At 44.0% G+C, this 21,095-nt stretch overlaps 1 protein-coding gene across 4 annotated transcripts in view; it reads right to left on the bottom strand.

Moving 5' to 3' along the window:
- Nucleotides 1–21,095, bottom strand: part of LOC117083390 (kalirin-like) — a 141,280-nt gene that overhangs the window by 24,831 nt on the left and 95,354 nt on the right. For all 4 annotated transcript variants that reach the window (XM_033210982.1, XM_033210977.1, XM_033210976.1 and 1 more), the window contains 5 exons: nt 21,016–21,075; nt 4,888–4,915; nt 4,224–4,395; nt 2,486–2,607; nt 682–813 (listed from right to left, as the gene is read on the bottom strand). In XM_033210982.1, the coding sequence (XP_033066873.1) occupies nt 682–813; nt 2,486–2,607; nt 4,224–4,395; nt 4,888–4,915; nt 21,016–21,075 (514 nt within the window). The remainder of the gene's footprint in view (nt 1–681; nt 814–2,485; nt 2,608–4,223; nt 4,396–4,887; nt 4,916–21,015; nt 21,076–21,095) is intronic.

Raw genomic sequence — 21,095 nt, forward strand, 5'->3', positions numbered from 1 at the left:
GCTGTAACCTGGCACTGAGGCCTCTGAGCTGAGTTGGAAGATACGACAAGGAACAACTTCTGAAAGATGAGGAGGCTAATATGTTTACAATTCTGAAGGGCCTCCTAGAGATGAAGAGAAGACATGAAAACGGGAGCCAGAGGCCGGGCGCCGCAGCTTATGCATGTAATCCCAGCACTTCCGGAGGCTGAGGCGAGTGGACTGTTTGTGCTCAGGAGTTTCACAGCAGACTGGGCAGCGTAGTGAGACCCTATCTCCACTAAAAATACAAAAATTAGCCAGGTGTGGTGGTGTGCGCTTTAGTCCCAGCTACTCAGAAGGCTGAGGTGGGAGGTTGGCTTGAGCCCAGGAGGTGGAGGCTGCAGTGAGCTGACTGCACCACTGCACTCCAGCCTGGGTTGACGGAGCCAGACTCTGTCTCAAAAAAATGAACAATAAAAATAAAGGAAAAGAAAAGTGGCTCATGCCTGTGATCCCAGCACTTTGGGAGGCCAAGGTGGGAGGATCATGTTAGCCCTGGTGTTTGAGACCAGCCTGGGCAACATAGTAAGACCCCGTCTCTATTCAAATTTTTTAAAAAATGGTTAAGATGGTAAATTTTATTGTGTGTATTTACTACAATTTTAAAAACAAATGTTTTAAAAGAAGAGAAAAGACAAAGGAGAGCAGAAGATAGTGCACCTTCCTCTCTGTACTCCACAGTGTAGCCGGAAATAGTGCAGTTTCCTGTGCTAGATGGGGGCAGCCAACGGAGGATCACGGAGGTGCAGCTTCTCTCCTGGGCAATGGGGCGGTTAGGGGCTGCTGGAACACCTGTGGAGACAGAAATCAGGGTCAGGTGCTATTTCTGCAGAACTGTGCATTGTCCACCAAGGTATAAGGTCATCTAGGAAACATTACCTAACCCATGTCACAATTTTTTCCTGTGACCTTTTCCACCAAGTGGCATACCTTTCTCCAGCCCCAAGGCAGATGTAGGAGACACACTGTGCTGTCTGAAGTTCTTCCTTGGGCTAAATACTGCACCCTGAAGATAAAACTTGGCCAGGGAACTAACATGTTGATGGTAGGTTTATGGTAGGCCACAGACAGCTCTTAGAAAGATTTGTTCTCTTCTCATGTGCCAGAACTTTATTATTTTTGAATTTTTACAATGAACATGTTCTCCCCCATGTCGCAGGGAGCCATTATAATATTCACGTAAAATGTAGGACCAGGTGTGCTGGCTGACACCTATAATCCTAGCACTTTGGGATGCCAAGACCGAAGGAGCAATTGAGCCCAGGAGTTCGAGACTCCATCTCTACAAAAAGTTTAAAAAATGAGCTGGGCATGGTGGCACATGCCAATAGTCCTAGCTACTTAGGAGGCTGAAGTGGGAGGATAGCTTGAGCCTGAGAGGTTAAGGCTGCAGTAAGTGGTATCATGCTACTGCACTCCAGCCTGGGCGACAGAGCAAGGCCCTGTCTCAAGAAAAAAAAGTTTGACTAACATAAATTGATAGAGACAGAAAGTAGAGCAGTGGTGGCCAAGAGGCATTGGGGAGGAGGGAATGGGGAGTCAGTGCTTAACAGGTACAGATGCAGTTTCAGAAAGATGGGAAGGTGAAAAAGTTCTGTGGATGGACGGTGGTGACAGTAACCCAAAAACGTGGATGTACTTAATGCCACTGAACTGTACACTTATTTATTTATTATTATTATTATTATTATTACTTTTTTTTTTTTTTGAGACGGAGTCTCGCTCTGTCGCCCAGGCTGGAGTGCAGTGGCCGGATCTCAGCTCACTGCAAGCTCCGCCTCCCGGGTTTATGCCATTCTCTCGCCTCAGCCTCCTGAGTAGCTGGGACTACAGGTGCCTGCCACCACGCCCGGCTAGTTTTTTGTATTTTTTTAGTAGAGACGGGGTTTCACCATGTTAGCCAGGATGGTCTTGATCTCCTGACCTCGTGATCCGCCCGTCTCGGCCTCCCAAAGTGCTGGGATTACAGGCTTGAGCCACCGTGCCCGGCCTTATTTATTTTTAAACTGTACATTTTAAGATGGTTAAGATGGGATGGGCACAGTGGCTCATGCCTATAATCCCAGCACTTTGGGAGGCCAAGGTGGGAGGATCACGTTAGCCTTGGAGTTTGAGACCAGCCTGGGCAACATAGCGAGACCCTATCTCTATTTGAATTTTTAAAAAATGGTTAAGATGGTAAATTTTATTGTGTGTGTTTTACTGAAATTTAAAAAATAAATGTTTTAAAAAGTATTGTAGAAAACACAGCAGAATCCCATCTCTACAAAAATGCAAAAAAAAAAATTAGCCAGGTGTGGTGGTGCATGCCTGTAGCACCAGCTAATCAGGAGGCTGAGTTGGTCGGATTGCTTGAGCCTGGGAGGTCAAGGCTGCCATGAACAGAGATCATGCCTGGGCAACAGAGCAAGAACCTGTCTAAAAAAAATTATTTCAAAAGGTCTGACTAACAAAGACGCTGTACCTTGCACTTTGACTGTTGCGGACGTCGATGTGGTCCCGTGGTCATTTGTTGCTATGCAGGTATAAATCCCGCTGTCTTGGGGCATCAGATTACAGATCTTCAGGGTGATTTCTCCAGAATCACTAGGGACACCAAAAGGATGCTCTTCAGACTCCAGGAATGAGACACTTGACTGCTGGGTAAAATCCCATAGGGTGGGCACATGGCATGCTGAACGGACAGTCCTCAGGCCCAAGGTCAGTCCCTGGTCTGTGAGCTACCTACATACCTTGGTGATCACCCTGTCTCTCTACATCTCCAGATGGCCATGCCCATCTCTCAAGTTTGTTGTACATGAGGGATAAAATAAGGAATAAAATGACATAAGAATTACAGCATGGTTTGAAATATATAAAGTCATATTCAAGTTCTGGCTCGTATTATTAGTATTATTACCACTAGCAACTTTGTCCTAGAATATTTTCAGTTTCACAGATCAATAATGAACGATGGAAAAAAAAAAAAGGAAAGACTCCAAAATAAACATATTTTAAGTATTTCAAATTCTAGATGTGGGATCCTTAAAATAATTAAGTGAATTTCTAAGAAAGGGTAAATTACATCACCTAAATGATAACTTCCCCATTCATCCCAATATAATAATATATTCTTCCCCAGGGGAGAACTGCTCTGAAATACAGAAGTCACAGTCAGCTCTGCCCCTTCCCCAGGGTTATGATATCCCATGGCGCTTTTCATGATCCTCACCAACCACTGCCTCTCACACTAGGCTTCTTGGACCCACTAATATTTTGTGATCTGGCCAGTTAGTCTCTGCTGGGAATACCAAGGAATGATGGTCTTCTTCTTTTTCACATACACGCAAATTAAGTCAATGAATGACAGTTTCTTGATTCTAGCTGCTTCTTCCACTAATTTCTCAAGCATCTAGGGCTTGCTACTGCTTGTCCACTGTAAGCAATGGTACACAATCCAGTTCATAATTGGTAACAATAAATGCTGACAGAATGATTGGGAGGCAGTCAGCTAAGTTTTGTTAAATCGACTTTGTGTGTAGAAGCATGCTTGCGGCTTGATTTTCTACTGCACATTTTGGAATGAGTCGTTTCTTTTTCTAATAACATTGTTCTTAGGTAAGGAATTAAACATCTCACTGTTTCACAGTATCCTGAAGGGCACAAAAAATGTCAGGATGTCCAGATGTGAGGATTACATTTTTACTACAGGTCTGGAGCCTTCACCACTTAATCAGAAGTCTAAATCTTCTGACTCAGAGATTTACTTGGGGATCTGTAGGGAAAGATCATCTACCAGGGTGAATGTAAGGCAGTGACTGTAAAAACTCTTCGTAAGTATGGTGCATTCTTGACCTGAGATACAAAGGTTTATGTTTTCCCTGTTTGTTGAATGTGGGTCCAGAGCACGGTCTTTACAAACCATTCTGTTGGTCCCAGGTATGTCGACATGGTGCTGAGCACCGTGGGAAATGCGTGCTGGTGCTGCCACAGGTGTGTCCATCAGGCTGCAGTGTGAGTGGCAGAGGCTGTGACTAACACTTGCAGCATTGAGTCTCCTCAGTCTCCCTCTAATCAAGGCCAACTGTTTGCCCTAGAACAGGCTCCCGGGCAGCTATTCTCTTGCAGAGCCCAGTCGCCAGAGCAGATGTTGCACCCCAGATTCAGCCTCTTAGTGCTGTGCTAAGGGGCTGCTGGTGCTGACGTTAGGGCAATCAGCTTACCAAGAGGAGACGGTGTATGTGGCTGAGCTGTTGTCAGTGTCAAGGATGTTCTGGTCTGGACCCTTCCAAGTGATGGTGGGCTTTGGCCGCCCACAGACTTTGCACTGCAGTACCACTGTGTCCCCAAGCAAGCAGGTGACATCCACCAAAGGCACAAGGAATTCTGGGGCCACTGTGATCAAATCAACATATATTCACATCATTCAGAGCAAACTTAGAATAAAACAGCCATTTTTTTTTAACACACCACTCTCATTTCCCACCCATGTCATGTAATGATTCAAATAACCTTCAGCATAACACTGCAGAGTCATCTGGGTCTCTTTAAAAAGTGTTTAAAAGTAATAACTATTTATTGTAGAAAAAATAGGAAATATAAACAGAAAGAAAAGCTCCATAATATCATAATCCAGAGATAGTTACTGTGAGCATTCTGGTATATACCCTTTTGGGCTTTATATAAACAGACTTCTTATAAAAATTGGATCCCATTATATATATCGCAAGCTTTAGTCTTTTCATCTAATAGTTTATCATAAACCTCTTTCCTCGTCCATTGATACAGAACTGTATCACCATTGCTTACAGCCAGTGCTTTAATGCTGGATTAACTATAGTTTATTTAACCAATCTCCATTTCCAATTGTAATGCTTTTTAACTCACCTTCTTGGATGAAATTTGGATTTAAGATCTGAAAAACAAAAAGAAACAGAAAATTGCTTGAATCCTAAACTACTAAAAGAGATTAAGGGACTTCACCCTATTGAATAAAAACAAAGTACAATTTAGGGAGATAAGACCTGGAGCCCAACTTCCCATTGTGTTGTGACTGTATTACTGTCACATTAGTAAAACCTCTCTTTAGCAACAATTGGCACTTGGTTTACTCCGTCTAATCCAGTTGCTCACATTCCTGCCTGGCAGCCTGCAGCCCCAGGCAGGTTTATTGTAACTTGGAGCTCTGCTAGCAGAGGTCTTTCTGTCCTCCCTCTTCTCAGTTGCTTTTCTTCCCTTCACAGGCAGAAAACCCACTCTCCTGGTCATTATACACTCAAGCAATGCGGTGGCACTGATTCTTCCTAGCATCATAAACTCAAAAATAGAGAACCTGAGACCTATCAAACTGGAAGGGTCATTGAAATTCACTAACACAGTGGATTCCTTCCAAATGTCCTCCCTTTACCCTTTACCCATCCCCAGGCAGGGGAAATGACTCTTCAGGCAGCTAAACACAGAGTTCCTCTGGATGAAGGGGAATAAGAGAAGTCCTGTCTATCTCTTCTTTCTCAAGCATGATCTCCTATAGCCCAGGCCTGCATGGGGCAACTTGAAACCACTAACCCAACCATTCTAACCCTTTCTGCTTCATAGGTGAGACAATGAATACTAAGTGACTAAGCTGACGAACTCTGGTCACAAGGCTGGTTCAAGGGAGGAACTGCTGGGGCTCTTGGTGTATACCATGCTGCCTGCCTCAGGATACTTTGGAGATTTCACAGTAGGGAAAACATTTTAGCCAACTAGGCATTCTGGAAAGCTACCTCTTCTTGAGAAGATGGTCACTTTCCCCACATCTTTTGTACTGCCGCTAATCATGCAAGTCCAGATTGTACAGCCTAGCATTGTTTAACAAAAGCACAGACTTTGGAGACAGGCTGAGGCCATCTGTTTTGTTTAATGTAATTGTATGTTAATTACATAATAACTGATGCTCCACTATAATATGGGGATAAATAATACCTAGTGTAAAGTGTTATCACAAAGATTAAATGAAATCATATATGTCAAGAGCTTAGCACAATGCCCGGCAAATAATAGGTACTCAATACCTATTTAAATAAAGATGATCTCATTTTAATAATCTTCCTTCAGCTAAGCAGCCTGTTATTAAAGTGGCTTATCTTTAATAGTTTATTTGGCAAAATTCTTCTTTCCTTTATCATGAAGCCAGAAAACTCACATGCCTTACAAAATAGCCCAACTGGGGCCTTTGCACTTATTTCCCTGTATGTATGCATATCTTTGTGAACATGCATGGTTTCTGTGTGCTCTTCCCCTATAGAGGAATCCATGTAAACCCTCTGGAAGAAAGACATTTATTTCCCTCTTTGCGTTCCCCTTTGCAAATCAAGTGCCCGCTTATACCACCCAGGTTTTGCACAAAGTAGGCTGCAGAAAACCCTTGTGATGCCAAATTCTGGGCTGAGTGCCCCAACTCTGGCCACTGCAATGCCCTCTGCTAGTCTCAAAAGACCACTTACACCTTTGCTTAGCCTGTCTTTAAATCAGTGGTTCTCAGTGCCTGACCTGGACAGCCTTAAAAACACAAAAGGCTAATTAATGCCTGGGCCTCATGCCTAGAGATTCTGTTTAATTGGTGTGAAGTGGGGCCTGGGCATTGGGATTTTTTTTTTTTTAACTCTCTAAAGTGAATCAACATGCAGCCTTGTTTGATGAACCTGATGAAAGTCCCCCTGTATTGCAGTGAACTGATCTTGGTAAACCAACTTCCTGCCCCGGAGGCTTTTCTGGGGTGGGGTTGGGGAGTGGGTGCGAACATCTGGTAGAACCTACTGCATTTCCCACACCTAAAAGAGTCCTCTGTGTGAAAATGTTTCAAGGCACGGCATTGGGAAGGATGTACAGGGTTGCTTCACTCAAACTACTAAATCAACCACGAGCAGCACTGCATCACCTGTAGGGGGCGCTAAAGAGGCCAAACATTTCTCTCCCTGGTTTGGATAAGGCGGGGAGAACGGCATCCCAGTCAGTCATTTGACAGTCAAAGAAAAGAAGGCTAGGAATATTTTCTAAATGTTAACAGTGGTTATCTCAGGGTGGTAGGTTTAAGGGTGGCTTTCTCCTCATTCAAAAAACATTAACTGAATTCGTCTTCTACTCTAAGATCTGTGTACAGTTTTGTGGATAAAGAAATACTAAGACATAGGCTCTACCCTTGGGATTTATAAAGTATCTTAATTTGGGGTGACTAGTGCTTCCTTTCTTTTCTTATGTGGGCTTCCCAAATATTCTGCGTCAGCATGTTTCAATTTTATTTTATTTTATTTATTTTTATTTTATTTATTTTATTTTATTTTTGAGAAGGAGTTTCACTCTTGTTGCCCAGGCTAGAGTGCAATGGTGCGATCTCGACTCACTGCAACTTCTGCCTCCCGGGTGCAAGTGATTCTCCTGCCTCAGTCTCCTGAGTAGCTGGGATTACAGGCATGCACCAACATGCCCGACTAATTCTGTATTTTTAGTAGAGACGGGGTTTCGCCACGTTGGTCAGGCTGGTCTCGAACTCCTGACCTCAGGTGATCCGCCTGCCTTGGCCTTCCAAAGTGCTGAGATTACAGGCATGAGCCACCGTGCCCGGCTTCACTTTCTTAAGAATTATTTTTGAAGGGAAAAAAACGGCACATTCAGACCTATTAGTCTGTAAGCTCTTTAAAGACAGGAACCATTTGTCATTCACCTTTGTACCTCAAGGCCCTAGCAGGGTCTGTCACATAATGGGTATTTAATAAATGCTGGTGAATACATATTTGACCTTTGACTTCATTTCAGACCTTCCAAGAACTTAGGACTGGTTCATAAATAGAATCTCAGAATAGGACCAAGAGGACCAATGTTATTAGTCATATACCCAAAATACTTAGTTCTGGGCATATGACTAATAATACTTGACTAGAGTCTGTTGGCAAACACAGATGGATGCAAACTTTTTAGAAAATGATTTAAAAATAACATAATCCATAGCTTCTGAGAGAGGACGTTCTTAGTAGCATGCTGCGCAGAAGAGTGTAAGCTTGGGGAGCAGACAGAGCATGTAGTATCCAGACTCAAGGCCAGACACTCTCTCTTGCCTTGGATAACATTCTTAAGCAACTCCTGTCTCAATTTTAGCTATACATTGGGGATAAAAATGCCCACCTGGAAGGGTTCTTTGATGTAAGGACTCGATTTATTTGAGGAAGAGGTACTGAGTTGACCCTTGGTGAGGTGGTAGTGACCGGGCAGGGAGTAAGGCCAGCATGCTCTCTACCCTCAGTGGGCCAACAGTCTAGTGGGAAAGATGGAATTCAACAACATCTGCATTTGATGCAGTGTCTGACAGATGTTAATGACCAGCTTTCAACAAACATGGAATGTTACACTGTCCCCTATGCTGCCTGCCCCCACTCCATCAGAAGGACTCTAGGGTGGAAATGATTTGATAATACTGCTAACTTTGTTCAGTGGCCTGTGTTTCCCATCATGATGGGAATCCACAAGGAAGCAGGGCATGGAGTCCATGCCAGGGGTCTCCCAGAGAAGAAAGCTGACAAAATGGAAGAGACAAGTAGCAGGCTTCTATACTATACAATTTTAAGTAAGGTTTCATAAACCTACGGTGTGGTACTTATAAAACCTACACTTTTATAAGAAAATGCCCCAAAGTGCTGCTTAAAGAACTTCTTGCCTTATTCTTTTTCATCACAGAACCCTAACTGTGCTAGGTATATTACTAAACAGACACACTGTTTAAAAAAGCAAATATTGTCTGGGCGCAGTGGCTCACACCTGTAATCCTAGCACTTTGGGAGGCTGAGGTGGGTGGATCACTTGAGGTCAAGAGTTCAAGACCAGCCTGATCAACATGGCGAAACCCCGTTTCGACTAAAAATACAAAAATTAGCCAGGCGTGGTGGCAGGTGTCTGTAATCCCAGCTACTAGGGAGACTGAGGCACAAGAATCGCTTGAACCTGGAAGGCAGAGGTTGCAGTGAGCCAAGATCATGCCACTGCACTCCGGCCTGGGTGACAGAGTGAGACCCTCTCCCAAAATAAAATAAAGTAAATACAATGCAAATATTGGCCAGGTGCAGTGGCTCATACCTGTAATCCCAGAACTTTGAGAGGTCAAGGTGGGAGGATTGCTTGAGACCAGGAATTCGAGACCAGCCTGAGCAACATGGTGTCACTACAAAAAATTTTTTAATTAGCTGGACATAGTCCTAGCTACTTCAGAGACTGAGGTGGGACGATCACTTGAAACCAGGAGGTTGAGGCTGCAGTGAGCCATGATTGCACCACTGCACTCCAGTCTGGGCGACAGAGGGAGACCCTGTCCCCCCCCCCCAAAAAAAAATCCTTTTTTGAGACAGCGTCTCGCTCTGTCACCCAGACTGTACTGCAGTGGCATGATCTCAGCTCACTGCAACCTCCGCCTCCTGGGTTCAAGTCATTCTCATGCCTCAGACTCCTGAGTAGTTGGGATTATAGGCACATGCCACCATACCCGGCCAATTTTTTGTATTTTTAGTAGAGACAGGGTTTCACCATGTTGGCCAGGCTGGTCTCAAACTCCTGACCTCAAGTGATCCACCTGCCTTGGCCTCCCAAAGTGCTGGGATTACTGATGTGAGCCACCATGTCCAAACAAAAGCAAATATTCCTAATTTGAGGGTAGTCCTTAGCAGAGACATTGGAGAGAAAGATTGCCAATAAGTCTTATTACAGGTTGTCCATCTGGAAGGGACTCATGAAAGTCTTTGGTCTTCATTCTTCTGCCTTTTGGCTGGCCCAGGTGAGGAAAGCCCACCTTGACAAAAGGTGTGGCTGATAATGGTAATAGCATCACTGATTTGGGTAGCATTATGTGGTTCCCATAAGCTACTCACAACCTCCTTCATGTGCTCCTCCAAAACCCTGGAGGAAGTGCAGAGCAAATGTTATTTATCACCATTTCCTAGGTGAGATAGGGAAGTGAAGTGTTAAGATCACAGTGACAGAGAACTGGCTCTGAGAGCTCTTGAATTTTATTCCAGTGCTCATTCCATCATAGCATTCAGCAAAGTGGGAGGCTCCTGGGAAAAGCATTGTGAAACTTTGTCATTGACATCAAAGGCCTACCTGCTTGTCTTTGCTCTCCACCTCTCTCTCTCCTGTCTCTACTCAGTCCTCTACTTTAAAATCCTCCAGCAAGGACCAAGAGCCTAGGCAAGATCCACACTAATGTTTTGTTTCTTACTTTGACTCTGGACTATGGCCATAGAAGATTCCTCCCCCATTATTTCTCTTTCTACTTTGAAGCAAATCAGAGTACGAACTGGAGGAGGACACCCTTCTCACATAGTAGACTAATTACCGATGTATTTGTCTATGGCTCCTGTGGACTGCAGGGCCCATGAGGACAAGGACTATATTGTTTTATTTATTATGACTTTTTATTTATATTCTTAAATTTTTTATTTTCTCTTTTGTTGAATTCTAGTGGGTCATATTGTTCTGCTATTATTGCCTCCACGCTTAGCATGATACCTGGCACATATGTGCTCTGTTGATATTTGTCAAATCAATGAAAAGTTAAAGTGGTAGGATCCTAATTTTGGGGAGGAGAACTGAGAAAATGTCCTGCCATGAACTTGCTTGGGAACCTAATGAGTCAGTCAATGTCGGACATGTAGCCAATAGTGATCTTCCTCCTCTGCACTCTTCTAGGGGCTGGTACCTCTGCGTCTCTGACCACGAGCTGCCATGTACTATAACGTCTTACTGAACTGTATTTGCCCTACCAGACTTGTGAAGCTTTTGAAGGTAGTAACCCTTTCCCAGCTTTTATGCACCACCAATCATAATTTTTTCTTGCTGTGAGTCTTGCACGTAACAGAAAAATTAATATTTGTTGAACGAAATTAACTGAGATCACTCAATTGGTAGACTAGAAATTAGGCTTCCTGACCACCTTGTCTAGTGGTCATTGCTGGTGTGTGTAGGATCCTGAGGGCTTTATAATAAGCTGCACATTTTTTTTGAAATATAATGTTTTCCTTCCTTAGAAACAAGTTGGAGTCAATGTAAAGTGATAGATGGGAAGGAGGAGAGAGTTGGAATCCAAAATAGTGGTCGTGGGCTGGGTATGGTTGCTCACACCTGTAATGCCAGCACTTTGGGAGGCTGAGGCAGGAGGATCACTTGAGCTTAGTTCAAGGCCAGCCTGGGCAACATAGTGAGACCTCATCTTTACTAAAAAATAAAAAACGAATGAGCTAGGTGTGGTGGTGCACAGCTCCTCAGGAAGCTGAGGTGGGAGGATTGCCTGAGCCCAGGAAGTTGAGGCTGCAGCAAGCCAGGAAAGCGCCACTGTACTCTGGGCAACAGAGTGAGACCCTGCCTCAAAAAAATAAAAAAAAAAAAAAGAAAACATTGATGAAATAGTGGTCGTGGAGGAAAGATGACATTGTTCACATAAAATGCACATGTTTTCTGTGAGACAGCACAAGAAAATGCTGGGCCAAGCCAGGAGGACAGGGCTGGTGTAGACACCGCGGGAAAGACCTATAGGTTCCTAAAGCTGGTTTTATTTGACCAGCAGAGGGCGGCAGGTGGCAGCACTTCCTCCCAGGCGAGAACAAGAACTACCACAATGTGATCCATCAGCAACTTAGTTTCCTTCTGGAGAGAAATCCAATAATTTTATTGTTTTTTCTTCAAAATGGCAGGGCAGTGAGGTAAGAGGAAAGAGTTACAGGTAATATCAACCAGCATTGAGTACCATAAGCTGAGCTTTGAGGAAATCTTGCATCTATTTTCCTTGTCAGCCAATGTCTGACTGACTCTAAGACTTAAGAGTGAGGGTGAAATTCTGTCTAGAAAATGAGTTATTAACCGACTCCAGAAGAAAAAGACCTCCACCCCCATTTTTTCCAAATTCCTCATCACAGTCACAAAACATAGCTCAGAACTACGTATTGAAAACACTGAAGGAATAAAAACGGTCAAATAGACATAAACCAAATGCCCTAAACCCAACTGACAGCTGCCCAGAATATATTCCTATATTGTTTCCTTTTTCTATTCCTTTTACACTTGTTTCATGTGAACCTGTATTCAGAGTAGGCAGGAAAGGAATTTTAGATGATGAGATCTGGCAATAAAATAAAGATATATGAAAAACAATTTAAAGAATTTAGGTACAATATTATGGTTTGAAGGTTTAACCCTTTGTGTTTTCAATCTGGCCAAACTGGACTTGAATTTCTTTCTTTTTTTTTTTTTTTGGACTCGAATTTCTAAATTTTTAGAAAATATTCCTACCTCTGCTTATTATTTATTTATTTATTATTTATTTATTTTTGAAAGGGTCTCACGCTGTTGCTCAAGCTGGAGTGCAGTGGCATGATTACCATTCACTGCAGTTGCAAATTCCTAGGCTCAAGTGATCCTCCTGCCTCAGACTCCCGGAGGAGCTGGGACTACAGGTACACACAGCCACACCTAACTAATTTTTTCTATTCTTTGTACAGATGGGGTCTCGCCATGTTGCCCAGCTGGTCTTGAACTCTGGACCTCAAGCAATCCTCCCACCTGTGGCCTCCCAATGCGCTGGGATTACAGGTGTGAGCCACCACACACAGCCTCCTCTGCTCTTTTCTAAATTAGCATAAGATAAGCTGTAATTTAAAAAAAATGTAAATGCAACATAATCTCAAACAGCAATAGACTTGTCTCTTTCAACTCGTTCCTTACTCCTCAAGTATTTTCATTATCATTCAGTGCTAAGTGTTTTTCTTCAACTATGATTTTTTCTTTTACCCAGTTGTAATGAGTATGTTTTTACATTTCCAAACACGTGAGATTTTTAAGAATATCTTTTTGCTGCTGATTTCTAACTTAATTGCATTGTGCCTGGAGAACTTGGTCTGTATGATATTGATTCCTTGGTTTTTGCTGAGGTTTGCTTTATAAGTAGCACACATGATCAATTTTTGTAAAATAGTTCCATATGTTTGTCCAAAAAAATGTATAATCATTAATTTTGGGGTACAGGTCTCGATATGTGTCCGTGTCAAGTATATTGATTTATGAATATTTCTAGTCCAAATATCTCCCCTTTACCCCTCAATATTTTGGTTAGAGAACATTTAGTGTGCCCTCAAAAATAAAACGGATGAAAATATGGCTTTTAATAGAATAATGAAAGCATCTATCACCCATCTCACAGGATAGTTGGTTGCAAAGGACCAAAATGGGGGTGCATTGCTGTGTATGCACTGGTCTCCAGGTGCTCTTGGCAGCCAGTTAGGAAGGGACTGGAGGTCGGGGGCCAAGGAGGATGCAGCGGTGGAGTTACAGCTTCTTCTGTATAAATCACATTTCCAACCTACAGCCATGACCTTGACTTTGGGCAATGTCTTTATGTATGAGTGTTTTGGAGTCTCCTCCCTTAATGGTTTGGCCCCAATTATGCCCCAATCCCCTAAACTTCTCAGAGTCTTTGGAGCTATGCAACAGATTAATATTTGTTCTGAGGACCCGGTGCCATGGCTCATGCCTATAATCCCAGCACTTTGGGAGGCTGAGGCAGGAGGATCACTGGAGGCCAGGAGTTCGAGACCAGCCTGGACAACATAGGGAGAACCCACCTCTAAAAAAAATTTAAAAATTAGCTGGCCATGGTGGCGCATGCCTGTAGTCCCAGGTACTCAGGAGGCTGCGGGTGGGAGGGTCACTTGAGGCTGCAGTGAGCCGAGATCATGCCACTGCACTCCAGCCCGGGTGACAGAGCAAGACCCTGTCTTGAAAAAAAAAAAAAAAAAATCCCACCAGCGTTTGCATAGGTGCTGGTTACCTTCCCAAAGCACAGGATGAATCATATGGACTACTTAAAACCTACTACTGTTCCTTGCAGTCCATGGATCAAGTCCTGGCTTCCTAGCAGGTCCTTCTACGCCTTTGCTGTCTGTCTGGTCTCCACCTGTCTGCCAGGCTTTATTTCCTACAGCTCTTCCTACATAACTAACCCCGGGTACCAAGACCATATATCCGCTCGGCATGTGCTAGGCACTCCCCACCTCAGGGCTTTTGTTCATGCTCTCTCCTCACCCTCTGCCTTCTCTAAGACTGCCCACATCCTATTAGTTCATCCAGCCCACACACTGCCACCCAGTGAATCAATGACCACACTCAGGCTCCCTGGGAGACAGGCTACCTAAGAATACACAGCCTTGGGAAAGTCACTTAACCTCACCGTGCTCGTTTTCTCATCTATAAAGTGGGAATAACGCAAATAGTATCTATGTGATGATGTTGTTGGGAGCTCAACACAGAGCCAGTTACACAGGAAAGTCTGCTAAGTAGTAGCTACTATTATTGTGAGCCCAGTGCCTGAGTGGGTGCATAAATATCCACAGAATGAATAAATGGCTCCAGGCAGGATTAATCAGTCCCTCACCATGACTGTTAGAGCAGGTTTTAAAGTTTGCTATGTAATATGGGCATTTAATTATACCTGCCTCCTTATTATGCTTCTTAAGCATGGGAATCAATCTTACATTGTTCTTTAGCCCTCCATAATAATCATTGCAATGCCCTGTGTTAATCAAATTGTGTGAAATTGAACTGACTAGGAACTCACATTGAGTGAACTTTGACAGCATGGGGGTGGGTTTGGGGGGTGATGGTCTTTGCTTCTTCAATAGCAGGCTCTTAGAGGAACTTCTGGGTCAACGGTACCTTGTAATCTCATTAGTGTACAACATAAATGAAACGGGCTGGGCCCCCAGTCTAGGGTGAGGGTGCCATGGAACATGCATGACAGGGCATGCTGAGTGACTGTGTTGGTCTGAGAAACCAGTTCAGACATTTCCAACTCATGTAATTGAACTTCCTTTCTTGGTTGCTCTGGCTGGGCTCTTGAGTCATTGAGAAAGGGCATGGGCAAGGCCAAGTAATTATCCCAATACTCAAGAGATTGAAAAGTTGTTGAAGAAATTCTCTTCCTAAAACAGATGTGCAACAAAAGAGGGCCTGAGCCTGACCCTTGTTAAGAAAGTACTTAAGCCATAGACAGTAGATGTCCTCTATAGCACATGCTAAGTTTGGTCTCTCAAAGCACCACCACCAAGACCTGCTCTTTTTATTAGCTGCATGACCTTGACCTCCCTGAACCTGTTTCCCCCAGGAGGGTGAGAAACTCCACCCTACTTACTTCACAGGGCAGTTGCAAGGAACAAAAAGCATAATAGATGTGAATCTGCTGTGGACGATCTTCTCATAATTCTTCCAGGAGAGGGAAGCAGCCACTAAGCTCAGCTCCCTTCTCTTGGTGGCGGAATATAAATCAGTCTGCATGGAGAGTCAGAACAAAGCCAGGCAGGAAGTCTTCAAGCCACACCCTTCAGATATATTACAAAGAAAATATTTTGTAAAAATAAAATGACAGGAATGCAATGCTTCACTTTCTTTTCATCCGAAGGGTTCTTTTCATGAAAAAATTCTTTTTATAAAATGCAGAAGCAGGCATCAGTGGACACACATTGGGGATGCCAGGAGGTCGGTCACCTGGCTGGGGTGTCAAAGTTTCCTTCAATCTGTCTGGCCGGGTTATTTTGAAGCTCTAGGATAAGGAGGCCAGAGTAGCTGATGTGGTAGTTGGGGGGAAGGAGGTGTGGGGAGCAGGCTGCCTCTTCAGACCTGAGGACATGAAAGGTGGGCCAGGGAACTGTGGGTTCAGGGGAGGAAAAAAGGGCCAGCTCTGGCCGCTCAAACTTCCCAGAGCCAGGAGTGGACACTCCAGTTGAGTCTCAGGAGGAAATCTGCCCAGGCCATTCGCGGCATACCCCCTGAAAAGTGAATTTCTGGCCAAGGCACAGAATCTTCCACGTCCTCTTCTGCCGGGATCTCAATGTTTTCAAAGTCGGAAGTGCTGGAGAGCAAAGTCCTTTGTTAGCACACCTTAGATTTCCATGGTGCTCAAAGGGTTACACATCACTGTATAAAAACCTGTACACTTGGAGCTGTGCAACTTTCCAGAGGAACTTGGGGCTCAGAAAGGCTAACTGGCCCGCAGTCACATAGCTGGTGGTATCCAAACTAGAATCCAGGTTTTTGACTCCTGTTCCAGTTTTCCATGTGATACTGCCTTTGTAGTTTTTGTTTAAATTACACTTCAGCCTTGGAAAGTCAAGATGGGCAGAAATGATATTCCTTTTTATTGAGCTGGAAAATGGAATAACACACTTATACACAAAAATTGGCACTAGGAGTTAGGTCTTCTCGTCCGCCAGGATCTGTGTTTTAGATTAAAACCAACCTGAAGATGGGACACCAAGTTGCCGCAGGATGGTGTAGGTGGGGGAATAGCAACCAGAAAAACCAGAAGCTGCCTCAGAAACTACAGCACCTTCCAGTTTTCAAACAGAAAAGGACAAGTTCCTGTGGCTCTGTTAAAGGTGAAGGGGCTGCAGGGATGGAGAGGAATAGGGAGTTTAGTGAGTCCACTAAAGAATTTCTGTTGGCGATGATGAAAACATTCTGGAAATGGATAGTGGTGATGGTGGTACAACATTGTGAAGGGACTTAATGCCATTGAATCGCACACTCAAAAATGGTTAAAATGGTAAATTTTTATGTATATTTTACTACAAAAAATAAAAATAAAAAATAAATGAAGAGGTTAACTAAATGTTTCCAAGGTTCTGTTGCTTCTGAAAGTATGATTCTTACTCCAATGGGAAATTTCCTCCAAAATCAGCTTCACCTTCTGAAGTGCTTTCTCTCTCTCATCTTTCAGAGCCCTCTCCCAGAAGATCCCAACACTGTTTTTAACCCCTAAGCTAAATATCTGGTGGCTGGTATATGACTGAGGATAACGTTTGCACTTAGTCTGTGTTGTGGATGAGGTCAGTGGCGCGTTGAATGGCTGGGGCAGAGGCAGAGTCTTTTTGGAATGATGACAACCTCTTACTCTGATGAACTGACTTTCTCTGCTACAAGAGGTATTAGGTTTTGTTTTGTTTTAGTTAAACCGCATGTAATTACTTGAGCTTGGTGTAAAACCTGGGCTGAGAATCCTTATCCTTGAAGGCCCTAGTCAGGGAGGCTAGTTCAGGACTTTCAACTCCATCCTGTGACGTAGGCAGGTGGCAATGCTGGGCTAGGGGGCAGGTGCAAAAACACAAGCTAGCATTGACACAGTTCTCAGACAACTTTTCATAGGTGGAAACCTGCCTCGCCTGGGTCCTAAGAAAAATCTAGTATAGGCCAGACGCTGACCCTGAACATGCGAGCCTGGCTCCAGCCTGGGGTGTCAGTGCAGACACCAGGGTAGAGACAGGACTGAAAAAGGTGATGGCTGGGCATGTGGTTCTCAGCCCTGCAAAAGGCACTTGGCAGTCTAACCTTACTGGAAAAAAATGAATTACTATTAACCTGTTTCTAAGGTATCCTTGTGTTTGGTTTTCAGCTTGGTTTGACTCTTCTTCCATATAGAAACATTTCTTTCATGTGTGATCCTCCCCTTTCACCCCCACCCCAAAGTTTAATCAGTGCAAGGTAAATAAGTAAGCTGATGGTCACAGATCAGCAGGAGACTTGGCTGCAGGAGACTTGGCCACGAGGGGATGGCACAGACCTACAGCCAATCTTGCAGTGGCGCTGTGTGGCATGTACTGCTGGGAGTGGGGGTTGTACTTGAAAACATTCACAAGCAGGGGAAGGAAAAGGATGTAAACATTAGAGCAGAATTACCTCCCTTTACCTAATTGGGTGTTCTTGGAAAGCTTTGTAAATCTGATTCCTAGGATTCAAGGTGCTTTATTTTCCTCTTAATTAGCTTTCAAGGATATGCCTGTATATCTTCCCAAAACACCATGGTGGGATAAATGCCAGCCTGAAGGTAGCAAGCAGCCAGTGTTTATAAGTAAAGACCCCAGGAAACTGCCCTTAAAGGAACTGTTCGGTCCACTCATTGAGAAAAATGTTTTGGTGACATCATTCCCATGCAGGCAGGAGACGAGAGCCTATGCACAGCTAGGTCTGGGATCAACAGGCTGGCCTCAGGTTAAAGGGAATCAGTCAGCAGGGTGGGATTTAACATCTGGAGATCTAGCATGGAGTGAACACACAGGGTGCATGCTCCCATTATGTCAGCTGGGGTTCCAGGAACAGAGGCACCCTCAGTACAGGGTTCAGCTCACTAAGAGTAATGGACAAACTCCCAGAGAGACAACGTCCATTGCAGCATCAAGCTCAGAACAGAAGACAAGGGTGAAGTTGGGGACCAGGTCGGGTCTGGGAATGATGCCCCAAATGGCCACTTTAATAGTGAGAGGCCTTCAAGAGGTGGCCTGCCCACCTATATTTCAATTTGGATCTTTAAGGTAGCCTCTCTCTTCAGTATGCACTCCTCATCATTTTCTTGTTCCGCAGTGTACATTGCAATCAGGTTCCACTTACATATGCCTTGAGAAAATTCTTAACTCATGTTGAACAGGTTGACTTTCTATATCTTATTGCTGAAAACATCAAACTAGCAGTGCCAAGATGCCTGCTTTCCCTCTGGACTTGCTCATGTGCTCAAAGTTAATTTGAAGCTGGCAACACATTCAGAGAATGACTGAAATTTAGGCCAGGTGCATTGGCTCACGCCTGTAGTCCCAGCACTTTGGGAGGCCAAGGCAGGCAGATCACTTGAGGTCAGGAGTTCAGTACAAGCCTGGGCAACGTGGTGAAGCCCTGCCTCTACCAAAAATATAAAAATTAGCCAGGCATGGTGGTGTGCATCTGTGATCCCAGCTACTCAGGGGGCTGAGGTGGGAAGATCCCTTGAGCCAGGGAAGTGGAGGTTGCAGTGAGCCGAGGTCATACCACTGCACTCCAGCCTGGGTCACAGAGACTCCACATCAAAAAAAAAAAAAAAAAGAGAATCACTGAAATTTAGAAGGATGCATATGGAATATATAAAGGCTGCATACACACATACTGGGGATATTGCAGCTTCCAACAACATGCCTCCTTGAGGTTCCAGTTACTTGAAAGTTTGTGCCTAAAGGAAACTTTGTGCCTCAACTACTGTATTTGAAAACTTTTCAGACAAGCATCAACACAATTTTTGGTTTTCCTCTGTTCAGCATGAATATTCTAATGTCTTTGCTCATGCACTCCATAGCACCTCCTGACAACCCATCTCACTCAGCCCATGCAAAGGACTAAAAGCCTTAGATGAATAAGAACCTTTAAAATGTGTTCAATTAGCAAAGCAGAGTTAAGATGTGTATATGCACACACATGCTTTTTATCTAAGTGCAGAATGGGGCATTCGATGACCTCAGTTAATTTTCTTAATGTGTGCTGCTCCCCTGGTCCCACATCCCTCTATGCCCATTTCTTCCTACAGAGTGGAAACACCACTCTTGTCCCCCAGTCCACGAGAACTGGACAAGACCCTAAATTGTTTCCTGGAACACAGATACCTGGCTTTTCCCCTGCCTCTGTCTGGCCTTCCTCCACTTGCAACTGACATCTACAATACATGCTGGCAACACTTAGGTCTGGGGATACAGGTGCCATCCAGTATCTACAAGCTGACAGGTGTGAACTCCAGGAGAGCTGGTGCCTATCCTATGAAATGCAAGGAAAACAGAGCCTGAAATTTCCCCTGGCTTCCTTGTTCTCTAAGATACATTTAGGCTATAAATGCCATCTCCACGTTCTCCCACAGCGGGGTATGTATTGAGCCACACCTACCAGATTTAGCTCTGTGGCAATACCCACATCCATGGGGGACTGCTCTATCCTGGCAGAACTCCCACTGTCAGCCGCTTGCCTCGGGCCTGATTCAATTCAGTTGACTCCTTCTGCAGCTGACTTACTGGCTCTTAGGCCTCTGGTCTCTCTTGGGTTTTGCGGTGGCTGAAACAACATGGTGCTGGACTTCTTTGGGATTAGGTTAAATCAGAATAAGAATAAAAGTCCATCTAATGAAGTGAAATGTTTGGGACTATACAAATTTTTTTTTATGTTGTCTATTTTGTACTTAGAAATCTCTAAACTTATACCCATTACTGGAGATGGAGGCACAGATTTGGAGAAAAACATTACAATTTACTCTGAATGATAAAATGGCAAGGAAAGTCAGCTCCATGTCTGCCCTCATTGTCTAGGGTTTGTAAATTTATCATGGTTGTCACTCAGTGGCAAGCCACATAAGAGCCATGTTTCTATAACCCAACAGACTGGGAGTTGCAAGTGGAATGGATGTTCTTGTTGATACAGGCGTTGGTTCCACTCCCACATCCCTGTAAGCCTGGAGTGCGAGAAACGCCCCCTGGGCAGGGTTTCCATCTCACTATCTCTGGAGAGGCCTCTGCCGTGGCTCCAGGAGACAGGTCCTCCCCAGGGCTTTTCCTTCACACGGTGGGCAGAGCCACTGCTCACGGGCCCAGCACTGGGCTGAAGTGTGCTCTGAAGTTGCTACAATTATACCTCATTTGCTATCAATCAGCTCTACATAGCAACCAGGTGCCATACTTCACCCGTTATTTTTCTGGAACACTGAGCGGGGAATAGAACCCAGTAGAAGAGCAAGATGGAGAGGATAAAGGGCTAAAGAAAAAGAAGCAGCGGAGGAGGGGGAAACAAAAGAGGGAGAAACTAAACCCAAAATGAGTCCTTGTCATTTAGCTGGGACTCATCCACTCTTTATAGTGCTATTTTCCATGAAAAAATGTGTTCTAAGTTTCAAATAATGAAATTGGATATTTTCTACATAAAGTCAAACCTGCCAAAGGAGAAAATACTTAGCAAGCAGTCAAGAGAACAAGTTTTTGTTTTTTAAAAAAATCTAGGTAGAGTTTTCTACCAACACTGAACTGATTTCTTTTTTAGCTGGGATGGGATACCCAGAGATGCCCCAACATCACAATTTATCTCTGAATGGCCAGTCATTTTAGCAAGGTCACTGTCACAGAACACATCAAAAAAGGCAATCATTGTAGGAAATAGTACAACAATAGCTGCTTCTACCTCCATGCTAGTATTAGGGTCAAGATCATCACACTCTGATTCCTCGGAACTGTTCGTCTCCTTGATTGGCAGCATGAGGA

This window comes from Trachypithecus francoisi, unplaced genomic scaffold, assembly GCF_009764315.1.
Source record: "Trachypithecus francoisi isolate TF-2019V2 unplaced genomic scaffold, Tfra_2.0 Lachesis_group0, whole genome shotgun sequence".
Lineage (NCBI taxonomy): Eukaryota > Metazoa > Chordata > Mammalia > Primates > Cercopithecidae > Trachypithecus > Trachypithecus francoisi.